The sequence below is a fragment of the Pelodiscus sinensis genome, chromosome 18 (genome assembly GCF_049634645.1).
Source record: "Pelodiscus sinensis isolate JC-2024 chromosome 18, ASM4963464v1, whole genome shotgun sequence".
Taxonomy (NCBI): Eukaryota; Metazoa; Chordata; order Testudines; family Trionychidae; genus Pelodiscus; species Pelodiscus sinensis.
Window position 1 is genome coordinate 15,253,332 of NC_134728.1, and position 14,504 is coordinate 15,267,835.

The window sequence follows — 14,504 nt, forward strand, 5'->3', positions numbered from 1 at the left end:
TATTAGGTGAAGAGCTTTCGTGGGCCAGACCCACTTCCTCAGATCAATATGTGGAAGAAAATCGGCACAAACATATATACCAAAGTGATACAATCAAAAAAATGAACGCATGTGAAATTGACAAATCAAATTTTAGAACAGTGTGGGGGTGAGGGGGGAAGGTTAGTGTCTATGAGGTAATGACATAGGGGTGATAATAGGGAAAGTTTCAGTGAAGTAATGACATTAGGGGTGATAATTGGGGAAGCTATCGTTGTAATGGGTGAGATAGTTAGAGTCTTTGTTTAAACCCATACATACAGTGTCAATTTTAAGCATGAATGACAATTCTGAAGCTTCTTGTTGAAGTCTGGAGTTAAAGTCTCTTTGAAGCAATATGCATGTTTGTCTGCTATGTACATTGGACAAACTTTAGACAAACGTCTCAGACACTTTGCCAAAGAACCAATGCACACAAAACAGACATAAGGCTCTCTCACAGAGAGAAAGCTGTTGCTTGCCATTTCAGCCAGACTGATCATTCCCTCAATGACCTTAAAACATACATATTGCTTCAAAGAGACTTTAACTCCAGACTTCAACGAGAAGCTTCAGAGTTGTCATTCGTGCTTAAATTTGACATTTTATATATGGGTTTAAACAAAGACTCTAACTATCTCACCCATTAAAAAGATAGCTTCCCCAATTATCACCCCTAATGTCATTACCTCACTGAAACTTCCCCTATTATCACCCCTATGTCATTACCTCACAGACACTAACCTTCCCCCCTCACTCCCACTGTGTTCTAAAATTTGATTTGTCAATTTCACATGCATTCATTTTTTTGATTGTATCACTTTGGTATATATGTTTGTGCCGATTTTCTTCCACATATTGATCTGAGGAAGTGGGTCTGGCCCACGAAAGCTCATCACCTAATAAACCATCTTGTTAGTCTTTAAAGAGCTACATAGTTCTGTCTTTTGGTTGTAGTCTAGACACTCTTTTTCGAAAGAGGCTTTTTCAAAAGTATCTTTCTAAAAGCCTCTTTTGAAAGAGGCTTGCAGTCTAGACGTAGCCAGAGGGAAGTGTAGACAAATGGTTCTTCCTCACACAAGGTGGTGATCAGTTTATGCCCATTGAATTCCAGTTCCCAGCATGAATGTGTTTAGATAAAATAAATTAAAAGATCAAATGTTTTTTCATGCATTCAAGATACAGTGAGAGTTCTAATGGTCAAGGATTCTTTTTCCTGGTTTGTTTCTGCTTCCCTAAAAACCCCGCTTTCTGAAAGCTGACACATTTCTGGCCTTGCACTCATGACCTCATCTGTCAGATGTATCTCGTAGCTCACGCAAAACACCAGAAAAAGAATATCTTGTACCAGATCTTGCTTTAAAACCAGTTCTCTCCAGTTTTTGTGTGACAGACAAGGCCTCCCATACAAATTGTGTCTAAGAGTCTTTATGCGGTCATGCTGGCCATTCAGGTTCCTAAGGAGCCTTGTACCTCCAATCTCTCCAACCCAAAAAGAAAAGAGAAAATGGAGTGATGATATAGGATTTACCACAGAGAGAGATTGAGCATTGGGAAATTTCAGCATATGACTGATTTAATAATGCTTTTCAACTAAGAACAAAAAGGAACTTCTATAGTACGTTATCATAACAAGCTGTACTAAACGTGCTGTTGTTCCCTTCAAGGTCTGAATTATGTGACCCATATGCTTTAATTACTTTTCATTATGTAAGTTTGACAGGTTTCTTCTAAGGAAAATGCAAATAGATAAACTAACTCCTCTACAGGTATTTATCCAGATGATCCAGTACATAGAGGCCTGGTCTCCGGAGAGAAGAAATTATCTGTGTTCTTACCCTGGGCCTAATACTTCAGATTATAAAAAATCTCTGGGAGAGAAAGATTCTTTGCTGTGCTTCATAGGGAATGTCACACAGAAGAGGCAGCCTGGGGGAAGATGGGCAAAGCCACCTTTATGCTACCTAGATGCAGGGCTGGCTGGGGGCAGATATGGCCCCCAGAATAAATTAGAGCAGCTTTTGGGGCTGCTCAGTTTCATGGTAGCCTTACCGACATTACCTGTGGGGCTGTATTCGGGGTGAAAGTAACTTCAGTCCTGTCCTATCTCAACCCCCCTTGAGGGGCTCAGGGCAGGGAAGTTGGGTTGTGTGAGATTGTGGTTGTGGGGGGAAGCTCAGGGCAGGGGATGTGGATGTGTGGGGTACATATGGCACGGGAGGTGCAGGAGTCAGGGCAGGAGGTTGGAGTGTGAGGGAGGCACGGCAGGGGACTGGAGTGGGGTTAGTTTAGTGCAGGGGATGTTGGGGGAACTTGGGGCTGGCAGGGGCTGTGAGAACCGAGCTGCCCAAGCCTCTGGATCCCCTAGCATTGTCTGAGGTGGCAGGTACCATCCTGCCCAGCCATCAGATCCCCAGGGCTGACTGACTGGGCCTGGCAGCATCCAGAGCACTGCCCCAGCCTGCCACGTTCTTACCGGTCCATCTTCGGGTGTATTGCAATCCACAGCAAAGCGGGTTTCTCGTAGAACCGAATGGTCTGGGTCGTAGAACCCTCCTGCCCTCTCACTATCCCACGTGGTTATCACCCTGTGGCGGGGAGTACCTACCCTGCGCCGGGCCAGCAGGAGTTAACTGCACACTGTAGCCAAGGAAACCACACCTACCACCTCTGCTAGCATGTTCCAACTGAGACCAGAGTATAAAAGGAAGAATCATCAGCCCAGGACTGGCCGCTGATGAGAACAGATGTGTGTTGCAGGCAGATGCTGGGAGACTTCCAGAGCTCCAGGACGCAGAAGCCAGCTGGACTCCAGTGGACCGCCAGCCAGTGCTGACAGAGGAAAGACAGCAGAAGCCGTGAGACTACCAACGCTGGAAGTAAGGGTAGGAAGTGGCCCAGGGAATGGAAACACCAGTTCCCTAGGGCCCTGGGCTAGGACCTGGTAGAGAAAGGTGGGCCTGGGTCCCCCTGTCCTGGCTGCCCCATCACTGGAGTCACTGATACCTAGAGGAAGAACCTTAACTGCAGGACTCTGGCCGCAGGGCCATACTGACTCTAGCCACAGGCCAGACTGCCCTGGACAGCAGGGCTGCTGCATAGATTCTGGCCATTGGACCACACTATCCTGAGCCACATGACCCTTGCACAGACTTGGGCCATGGGCCATGCTGTCCTGAATAGAAGGAAGGCCTTACTGACTGTCGCCATTGAGCATTACTGCCCTGACCTGCGGGGCTGTGACCTAGATCTAGACTATAGGGCTACCAAACAGTCATTTTGATAAACCTCCACAATCCAACAACCTGCAGCAGGATGTAGCTACTTTGTGACAGGGCCCTGATGTGCCACCAGAGTGGAGGATAGGACAGCAGCCTTTCACTTTAATCTAAATTATGTGTGAACTACATAGTAGTTAAGAAGAACCAGTGATGCTACTGATACTTGGTTACTTAGAGCAGATTTGGAACAAACTTTGCTGCTTAGTACTTCTGGGAAGTACATTTTAAATGAGGAAAAAGGATAAAATTCTCCTCCTCAGGCAGAGTTTGGCTATCTGAGACTCTGTTTTACTTTGTGGCACTCATGCAGTGAAACTTATTTTCATCCTTCAGTGCAAACTGGGAACTTAATGGTAAGCTCACCAATGCAGCCATGAACACAGAATATTAGAGGAGCACCTGTAATATGGTACCATCATCTGATTAATGAACTTTCCTTGTACAAACAAAAGGAAAAACTATGTAGCACTTTAAAGATTAACAAGATGGTGTAATAGGTGATGAGCTTTCGTGGGCCAGACCCACTTCCTCAGATCATATTCTGGAAGAGAATTGGCATTACCATATATACCAAAGGAATATGCCAATTCTTTTCCAAAATATGATCTGAGGAAGTGTGTCTGGCCCATGAAAGATCATCACCGATTAAACCATCTTGTTCGTCTTTAAAGTGCTACATAGTTTTTCCTTTTGTTTTAGCAAGATCAGCCTAATCCGGCTACCCGTCTATTACTATTTCCTCGTACAGGTAGGTTAAAACTGTGAACTTGGCTCCCAGACACCTCCGTCCTTTTCCTAGCTCCATGCACGTACTGACTTGCTGCGTGATTTGAAACACAGGGGTAAAAACTGGTGACCTTAAAAATGAGCAGAGCAGCATATTCCTCACAGTAATGTGTGCTGGGTGGCTTTACTAACTGACCTTCGTGAAGTGCTTTGCGATCGTTGCATATCCCCTGTGCCTTTCATCTATGGGGCATTGGTGAACAGCTGGCTTGTGGAGGCAAGCCTCAGCCCTGTCCTTTCTGCCCAATGCCCCTTCCATGCCCACCTGGCTGCTGGCCCCTGCCCTGTGCTCCCAGCCCCTCCCAGAATGGCTGCTGGCCCTTGCCAAAGGCTAATGCCTCCTCCCTGTTCCAGGAGCAGTCATGCAGAACCAGCCTCTCCCTGGCCCTGATCCACCAGCTGGGCAGCCCTGTGCCCTGGCCCTGCTCCAGGCCTTAGAGCAGCTGGGTGGCCCCACAGCTCTAACCCCGGCCCTGGGAGCAGCAAGGCAGCCCCAGCCTTACCAGCCAGCCGGAGCGCTGGTCATAGAGGCAGCCATGCCTCGGGCTTAGCTTTCCCAGCCACCTGGAACGTGGGCAGGACCACCCCAGTCTTTTTGGGAAGGCAATGCCTGCCCTTGCCTACATTTCCCACCGGCCCTGCTTTCATCTCAAGTCTTACGGAACATGACATTTGTATTGCACTAAAGAAAATCAAGTTTATTCTCACCTGTGCTAGAACAGCAGGTGGTGCCCAGAAGACCTGGCTTGCAGAGAGAAAGGGCCAACCCTGGTCCTAGCATAGCTTAAACCAGCTGATGAGCCACTGAAGCTTCATAGTCTGGGGGATCAGGCACAGGACAGGGGATGTGGTTTCTATCCAGGGCTGTAGCCTGTAGGCCTGACTCAGACCTTGGGTGAGTCACATCAGTACTCTGTGCATTAGCTTCCCCATTTGTAAAGCAAGGCTAATGATACCTTCCCTTTGTAAAATGTCTTGAGATTTATGAAGGGAAAGGGGAACATAAGAGCTAACTACTGTTCTATGAGCGGCAGATCCAGAGGTACATTGCATAATATGCTTTAATGAGTCATGTTGCTGGAATAATTTGTACTCCCAAGTGTTTAAGATCCATCTATCTGACCACATCACGAGTGTTTACATAGCTTTCAACTGTGAGAAACAAATGAAAGATTCAAGGCTCAGGGAAGGCAAGCACATTTGTGAAGCTTCCAGCAGAACTCAGAGTTAGTAAATCAATAGATAGAAACAGAGTTTTTATATATAATGGATATAATCTTGCTCCAGTATTTCCCATGCTATTGCTTGATCCAACATTCATAGACTTTACTAAGTAAGCAGCATTTCTCTGACGTTTTGCAGTCTGTTAAAGGACTATGGCTCTGAGTGTTCACATTTTACTGTGACTATAAAAGCACTTCTATAAACAGAGAGAGGAGATATAGCTTTTCCTACCCATTGACTCCAGTGGAGCTCTGATGATTTACATCAGCTGAGGATGTGCCCCCAAAGTAGCTAAAAGTGATATTAGAATTTAGCAACAGATTTTCTTTCCTCCCCTTCTCACAAATATTGCTGCTTCACCTACTTGGATAACTTTTCACCACAATAAAAAATGTTCTTGTGGGATTGGATGGGGAGGTAACATTATTCAGTGCTTTTGGTAGTGGTTCTCAACCAGGGATCCGGTGCTCCTAGGGGGCTGCAAGCAGGTTTCAGGGGATCCAAGATTCATAGGCACTGACTTCCTCTCTAGCTGGGGGGTGCTCAGCCTCCCACTCTGACCCGGGCACTGCCTACACTTTACCCCTTCTCCCAAGTCTCTGCCCCAGCTCTTCCTGTCCCTGCTCTGCCCCATCTCCTCTCCATTCCACCCCCTTCCGCCAGGTCTCTGCCTCAGCCTTGCCTCTTCCCCACTTCCTCCCCCAGGCATGCCCTATCCCAGCCCCGTCTCCTCCCTTCTGCGTGCTCTGAATGCAATAAAAGAGCTGTTTGCAGCCAGGGGGGTGGTGCTGGGGGGAAGGAAGGGAGAGGAGTTGGTCAGTGGGGACGCTGGTGGGTGAAAGGCACTGGGGGAGGGGTAACCGTGGCTGCTGGTGGGTGTTCAGCACCTGCTAATTTTTTCCTATAGGTGCTCCAGCCTCAGAGCACCCCTGGAGTCAGCATCTATGCTGGCTTAGACTCTCTGGGACCCCAGGCAGAAAGCAGAAGCTGGAGCACATGGGGCTAAAGCCTAGGGACCTGAGCCCCACCATCTGGGGCTGAAGCCAAAACCTGAGCAATGTAGCTTCGTGAGACCCCCGGGGCCATAAGGCCTTGGGCAATTCCCTGCTTGCTACCTTCTAATGCCGGCCCTGGCTTTGATAGGCAGAAAATGTTGTTGTGGCACAAGTGGACCAGGGAGATTTCAAAGCATGATGGAGTGGGGGACTCAGAAAGAAAAAGGTTGAACCCTTGCTTTTGAGTAAAGTGGCGTGAAATGCTACTTCATCACTTAAAATGCATCATACCAGGCATGCTGCATGAGAGCCTAAAAGAATGCCACTTGTTAGACACCAAAGGCCATTTTCAGCCCACTTCATTTAAACAGAGTTGCACCCATTTAGAGAAGGACAGAATGAGGGACTGAGGTCGCCTACAGCTATTTTGGCCCTGGCTCTCTCTCCAGGGCTGTTTCTTCTGTGTTTCATGGACTCGATTTTTTAAAACAAATGAAAGGACCAAATTCTTCTCCATTCATTTATGGGAGCAGTTCGGTTGAGGGTGGTGAGCCTCATTGTGTTACTGCTGAAGACAACGGGAAGGAAATTAGCAGGATTCACCCAAAGTTTCATTTCTGCTACATTCTACCTAAAGATCCAGAACTGGGCTCTTGCTTCAGCCACTTTTCACCTCTGCTATCTTAAAACAGCCGTAAAGCTGGCTTAACAAGGATTACCCTAAACCAGCAACTTCTCTGCCATTTCCCCTTCTTGATCCTGACATAGGGCTCATTGCTAGGGAAAGGGACTGTGATTGGTGAGCCTCTGCATTCCTGATTCTTCAGCTGCTGCCATGGTCCTTTGGTGTTTATTAGAGTAGACCAAGGTTGCAGCTTGACACTGACCTAAGGACTGGAGAGGGGGATAGGTGACTAAAAGCTACATTCATGACTTTTTTTCTTCCGAGATGCACTGTCACATAAAAGTCATATGTGGGTCTTGCAGCTTAGCAGGCCTAGGATGGAAGTTTCCATCTCTGCTGTACCCAGTTTACCATAGTGTGGGACGCTGCAAGCCCAAACAGCAGCTGGGCTTTATCAGCTTTAATCCATGCCTCGAGCTGGGAAACTACTAAGCAGTTAACAAGTTTGACCTCGGTCTCAGCTCATAAGAGTGATAAGAATGGCATTGAGCCAGGTACGTGCACACCCGGCAAACAACTGTAGCATAACTAGTGTAGGGAATCTCATGTCCAGTGAGTCGCAACAGGGACCTAGACCTTGAAGGGGGTCCTGAATCCCCCTAGCTGGAGCCACATCCACTGCAGCCGGGTGTGAGGTGAGCGAACGGGACTTCCCGCAGACCTGAAAGGGCATAAGCATTTCCAGGTGCCTGTTACTCTTTTATGCATTGCTTTGCCTATGCTTAATTGTATGTTTGCAGTAGCTGTGTAACCATCTGGCAGTATTAAGCCTGTAATAGTAGAGACGTAGTGAGATTAATAAAAACAACTATCTATCCTTAATTGACTGTCTTGAAGTGAATTCACAACCCCATTGGGCCCTGCCCCTGTGACTTCACACGCACCACGTCGAGAAGGGTGATTTGTTCCAAAGCTCTTGAATTTAGTGCTGGTCACAGAGGGCTCTATGAGGAAAATAGTTGACTTCCATCCAGGGAGTTTCGAGCTATGGTTGTTAGCTCACACCCTGTCCCTGGTCCAACTCCTAGTGCATATAACTGGCAGGGATTTGGAGGAGCCAGAGGAGATAGAGATGAAGAAGCTGTTGGGGACTGGGCCATTTCTGGGAATGGTAACTGCAGCTAACTACTCGGAGCAAGGCTGGTCCCTGGGCAGCATGTACAATTTGTGGTCTCTGTGGTGGGGGTCACAGAGGAGCTCAAAGGAAATGTATGCGGCTTGAAGCAGCAATAATGTATCAGGAATTTTAGCCTGCCTGTTAACCTGGGATGGATGAGAAAAATGCAGCACAGAGGCTCCTCTCACCTGTTTCTGGGCTTCAGCCCTTTCCCCCAAGCAGGCAAGTGGAAGTGTGACAACCACCATTGGAGCTAATGCTCTGGGGATCCAACTCTGGATGAACTATATGTATGCCTAGCTGTGGTTTGAAGTAAAGAGCCTCGGTTGTAACACAGCCCCATATCACCTGTGCAGTGGTGCTGGCACTATTTTTAGGATGGGAGTGCTGAGCTGTGCCGCCCCCACCTATTGGCAAACCTCACTGCCCCAGGCTGGGGTCACACCTCAGATTGCCAACTCTCTCGGACCGGATGCTGTTGCCATAGATGGTGTCCAGTCCATCCGGTCTGGGGATGTTGGCAACCTAGCCACAAGCTAGCAGAAGTGAAAAGTGGCTGAAGCAGAGGCACCTGCCAAGGAATCAGACCATGACAGCAGCTGAAGAATCAGGAATGCAGAGGCTCACCAATCACAGCCCCTTTCCTACCAATGAGCCCTATGCTGGGGTCAAGGAGGGGAAATGGCATAGAAGTTGCTGGTTTAGCGTAATCCCTGTTAAGGTAACTTTACGGCTGCTTTAAGCTAGCAGAGGTGAAAAGTGGCTGAAGCAGAGGCAGCTGCAGAACCATGGGCTGGCAGCAGGATCCTAAGCGGCAGCAGAGCTTCTGGGGCCGGTGTCCAGGACCCTGGTGACAGCAGGCTGCAGAGCCTGCAAGAAAGGTGGGTGGCGGGACTCTGTGGGGTGCCCAAGCTAGCAGGGCCAGGAGAACTCAGAGACCAGGACTTGGAGCTGGTAGATTGGCAGTGGGGCTGGCTCCTGCTGCGTCCCTCCCCCATCCCTATGCACTTGTGTGTTAGGCATGTGAGGGGCATGAAGACTTGCACTACGCAGTCACCAGCGGTTTAGGGAAGTAATGGTGATAAATCTGTTGGGGGCTACTTTCCTCTTTTTATAACCCTTTATGGCTCTTTCCATTATGTTTTTGCAACTTGGATGCAAAAGCGTAGTAGGGATTTTCCCCTTATTTCAACAGAACTTGGTAGAGTCAGTATAGGATCCAGAGTTGCTTGTCAAACAGTGATCTTACTATCCAATAATACATAAAGTGCAGACTTCTCAGAAGGTTTTCTTCAGATTATTTTATTCAACAGATAAGGTTTTTGGCCAGCAAATTCAAAAAAGGCCTTACTTTAGACCATCAGAAGCAAAGCACAGTACAAATTAAATGAGTATCACCAAAAACTATTTAAAAAGGAGACGGTACAAAAGAGATAAACACACACTAACCTGAGGCAGAATAGCATAACAAATAAAGCAATAGAACATAAAGTTACACAGACTAGACTACAGTTAGGAATATTAATAGTTCCATACAATGTTCCCATTTTCTGAGAAATTTTTGATTGTTCCTTTGAAATGATGTGTTGTTCCAGCTGATCTCCATGTAACAGCAGCCATTGCAATGATAAAGACAAAGTTAAAGTAAGAAAATGCTTAGGTTATATCTACACTGCATAATTATTTTGGAATAAGCTATTCCAGAAGAAATACTCCGAAATAGCTTATTTCAAAATAATGCGTCTACACTACATGGAAGTCTGGAAATTAGTCCAAGACAGCCTCCCTTAATGTGGATACATTACCTTGATTTGGAGCCCTATGAAGCTCTGGGGGGTAATTACTTTGGATGGCCTGGGGGAGAATCTATTTAGAAATAGCAGCAGTGGAGCATCCCCGCTACTGTTATTCCGAAATAGCTATTTCGGAAGAGGCATTATTCCTCGTGGAATGAGGTTTACAAATACCAAAATAAGATGCCCGTTATTTCGAAATAATTTCTAAATAACGGGCTAGCTGTGTAGACGCTCGCATAGTTATTTCGGAATAATGGATGTTATTCTGAAATAATGCTGCTGTGTAGACGTACCCTTATTGAACATAGCAATATTTTGGAGGCCATTGGATATATTGAGGGTGTAAGGTGCTCAAATAAATATCCTAGACAAGAGCATTATAAATGACAGCAGAATGTCCCAGGAAACAAGCAGCAAACTAATGAAATGTCTTGAGACTAAAACAAACTGGTTCCTAAGAGTCAACTCGGATTTGAAATGTCTGAAGAGAATATATAACAGAGTATATTTGCATATGCCTTGTATATTATTTCAGTCTGTCTCTAGTTGTTTTTTACAGTAGGAAAATAACAGAAAGGAGCCAAAATCTAGTATAAAATTTCAGCATTATTTAAAGATTTCATTAGAATTATCTGTGTACATTGCGTGTCCATCATAGTAAATAGAATATACTTATGATGTACATTCAACGACACACACTATCTGAAGGTCACTTATACATTTTGCATCTATGAAAAACACAGATCGCTTTAAAAGTCTTTAGTTTAAAGCATGTTATGCATTTTAAAAGGCTGGCAGCTCGCACATAGCGTGTTTGAAAAAGATTTGCAAACAGTGGATTCTCCTTTCATGTCATCAGGGTAAATCAGGAGTTGTTCCACTGATGTAAATTCATTTACACCAATGTACAGCCAGGAGGCAAATCAGACCCACGGTCTGTATGCCTCACCCCAAGAATGTTGTATTTTACCTGCACATTTTTATTTCTGACAGATATTTTCCTCGGTCAAACTGCTGTCTGTAAAAAGTCTGTTTCCATTTGCTTTGCAGAATAAGGCAAAAGCTAAGTTCATAGCACAATGTATTTTAGCTGTTCTGTAGGTTTCATTCCAAGTTTTCTTTGAAACCCTCTAGTGATAGTTCTAATTAGTAACTTCTCATTAAAAGATTACATTCTATGATTTGCTTTATTGATTTAACAATGCATTCCTCAATATATTATAATTACAAAGTTATTTCAGTGATATGATGCCCATGTACCACAGATGAGAGCATAAATGGTTACTTAGACCTCACTACTTTAACTTAACAGTGAACTGGTTGGTTCACACTGTTGTTTAAACAATATATAATTGTCTTGGTGTTCTTAAAGAAGTACTCAGCTATTTTGCACAACACTCTGGCTTCACTTCTGTTATCACTGCGAGCAACAGCAAATGATGTAAATCGCCTCCCCTTTTGAAAAACTTTCTAAAGATATCAAGTAAAATCTCTCTCTTTTTACATTTTTCCTGTGTCCGTCCTTCCTTCCTTGCCAGTCTGTAATGTGGAGCTGCTGACTCTGTTTAGATACATACAGCCAGGGTGCATAGACCCTTTCTATACCAAATACTAAACTAGACATTTACAGAATGCACCGTCCCACACTCATGCCATAACAGCAACAAACTAACTCTTTGAATGTCTTTCTCATTTCCAGGCTCCGGAAAGCATAAATCAGGGGGTCAATGACTGAGTTGCACATAATCAGGACCAGATATGTGTTGAAGTGTGAGGTATAGCAAACACAGTGTGGGTTTGTGGGGCACGAAATAATGAGGATGAGATGAAGGAAGAAAGGCGCCCAACAAACAATGAAGACCCCAAGTAATATTGTGATGGTCACAGCCCCCTTCATACAGGTACGCTGATGAGGAATCCCATCCACTGGGAGGGCAGCGATCCGTTTAACATGCAAGCGGGCAAATAAGAACATGTGGACATAAAGGGAAGCCATGAGAAGAAGCATGGTAAAGAACATGGTGATGAGACAGACAATGACAGTTTTGCTTTCCGAGTAGACAATGAACATGATGCCGCATATTATGCAAGCAATCCAAATGACCACAATTAGAGCTATGGCTTTTTTTACAGTCATGATGCTGTGATAACGGAGAGCATAGAAAATAGTAATGTACCTGTCAATAGCTATAACCAACAGGTTGCAAATTGAGGCTACCAAGGAGATACAGATCATTGAGTCAAAGACATTGTCCATATGCTGGATAAAGTGGTCATCAATGATCAAGTAGCCATTGCTCAGGATTGCAATCATTATAGTCTCCAGGGCATTTGACATGCTCACTAGCATGTCTGCTGCTGCCAAGCTGCACAGGAAAAAGTACATGGGGGAATGTAGGTTTCCATTCTTCAGCACCACAAGGATTACGAGGATGTTTTCCAGCAGGCTGATGATCCCTAAAGCCAAGAAGACCTCAGCTTTAATGAAGACTTGCTCACAAAATCCATTGCTGCTCCTGTTGCTGAGGAGGAGTGAGTCGTTGAAGTCCTCAGTAGTGTTAACCAGCACAGGCTGAAATGTAAGCACACGGTGTGTGGTATTCATTATCAACAAGAGGCTTGCTTACAAACACAATTACAGAATTGGCATCAGTTCAGTTAAAAAAAAATCCTTCCAATATGCTTGGTTTATTGAAAGGGACCAGACAGGACTTTGTTTTTGTTATTAAAATATGAATAGATCAAGTCTTTTTGTTTTAAAGTGAGTTTTATGTCAAATATTCAAAGACTCGAGTTTTTTCCCTCAAATCAAAGTGAACAGCAAATTTTTCAGTCATCCCCTTGGGGAGAAAAAAAATCAGTAGCACTTTTAGTCTCTTTCTAGATATCCTGTCGATTAAAAGTGAATAGCTTTCTTGTCTGTTACCATGATGAGCTGGGACTATTGCCGGGCTTCCTGGTTGGAAATCATGTTGCTGCTCAGTGAAATACCTCTTGCTGTTTCAACTGCAAGAAGCGGGGGAAAGAAAATCGAGGAATTTATACATTCATGAAAGGGAAAAACAACTCCTACTTAGGCTTCTATACAACACAATGGCCATTAGAGAGCAAGCTCCTTTCTGATTGACAGTTACAAACACCAGGTACAGCATCTCCAGTAAAAAGTCCTCTTGAGTCAGATGTGTTACTGTTTGGTGCCCTCTGCAGATCAGAGATATAATCTTTTTTCCCCATGTAAAAATACAGAACTGGTTGCAAAACAGAGGCTTGGTGGGAGTGAGAAGACAGGGGACGAGGGGAGGGGATCCTTGCTGCTTGAAGAGGTGTTGTTGCAGGATACAGGAGCATCTTGCAATAGTGGTAGGACAGCCAATGGCACCCACTGGGATGGAGATTCCCAACAAGTTCTCATGGAGCAGGAGTCTGGAGCCATTAAGGTGCATTAAGGATCCCATCCAGAGACACCAACCCTGTACTAACTGCCTCCATCCAACCCAATATTATGAAGCTCCTGAGCCCCAGGGCTCTTCTGTCTTCAGGTGTGGCCCCCCAACCCTTGCCAGGGCTCTGTTCTGGAGAAGTGGTACAGCAAGCCACGAGGGAACAGGCTTCTAACTTAGCTGTTATCCAGGACTGGATTACCCAATAGGCAGACTTAGCACGTGCTTAGGGCACCAGCAGGGGCGCGTGCGCGCGCGCACACACACACACACACACACACACACACACACACACACACACACACGATAAAACAGCATAAACAGGGCTGAAATTGACACAGTTTTCAGATGTGTTCCCCTAAGATAATCTCTGTGTTTTACCCTTAGCCAAAGATGGGTCCGGGGCAGATACTTGTGAGTCAAATTATTCTTGAGTAAAACTCTTGAGAAAGAATTTAAGTCTATTTCTTTCATTTTCTTTTATACTCTAATACTGCATGGTGATATTTCATATTCTTTGCCATTGAAGCACAACACAAACCATTTGCATTCATCTAGCTTTCCAGCTGGTCCAAAAGGGCTTTTTAATTCCTCTAAATTCTGATTTACTATTGAAACGCTAATAGCACATTGTAATGATCCTCCATGTTTTTAATTTCATAGAATGGCTGCACTCAAGTTATACATCTACATGTGCCTTTTGCTTTCACTAATTTTTTGTATAAGATTTTTTCCCACTTGAGAAGTATCTCCCATATTTTGTTTCCTGTAAGTATTGCCATGAAAAGTAGCAGACAGTATCTAAATGAATCCTAATGAAAGACCCTAGCTGCATCCAGGCTTCCAGTTTCATTTCAGAAATGCTTTCGTCTAATTGTTGCAGAAGCTAGCCATTATGTTCCTGTTTTGTCTTTTCTTTTTACAGAGTTTCTTGGTATTTGTTTACACCATCTTGCTAGTTTCTAGTTAATTCCATTCTCAGTCATGCCAGTGAAGTGCCAGCAACTTCTGCAGAATAGCCCAGGGTGGAATTTGTCCCAATAGTTGCTGATTTTAGACAGGACAGTTGGTCTTGTCATGAAAACCCCAGACTGGGACCCAACCGATTTGGGAGAGACGGCCTATTCTGCCACAGAATTCCTGTGTGGCCTCGGACTAGCTG

The 14,504-nt window shown here is 45.1% G+C and overlaps 2 protein-coding genes across 5 annotated transcripts in view; one reads left to right on the forward strand and one right to left on the reverse strand.

The window, feature by feature from the left end:
- Positions 1-14,504, forward strand: part of LOC102457221 (uncharacterized) — a 137,959-nt gene that overhangs the window by 11,093 nt on the left and 112,362 nt on the right. Inside the window, exon 2 of one of the 4 annotated variants that reach the window (XM_075901164.1) lies at positions 2,779-2,897. The gene's annotated coding sequence lies outside the window, so the exon portion shown is untranslated. Of the gene's footprint in view, positions 1-2,767; positions 2,904-12,932; positions 13,046-14,504 lie in introns of those variants that run through there. The other 3 variants (XM_075901165.1, XM_025187914.2, XM_025187915.2) reach the window with 3 other exon arrangements.
- Positions 9,826-12,520, reverse strand: MC3R (melanocortin 3 receptor). Its single transcript, XM_006129401.4, has one exon. The coding sequence runs from the start codon at positions 12,505-12,507 to the stop codon at positions 11,527-11,529; it is 981 nt and encodes a 326-aa protein (XP_006129463.1). The 5' UTR covers positions 12,508-12,520; the 3' UTR covers positions 9,826-11,526.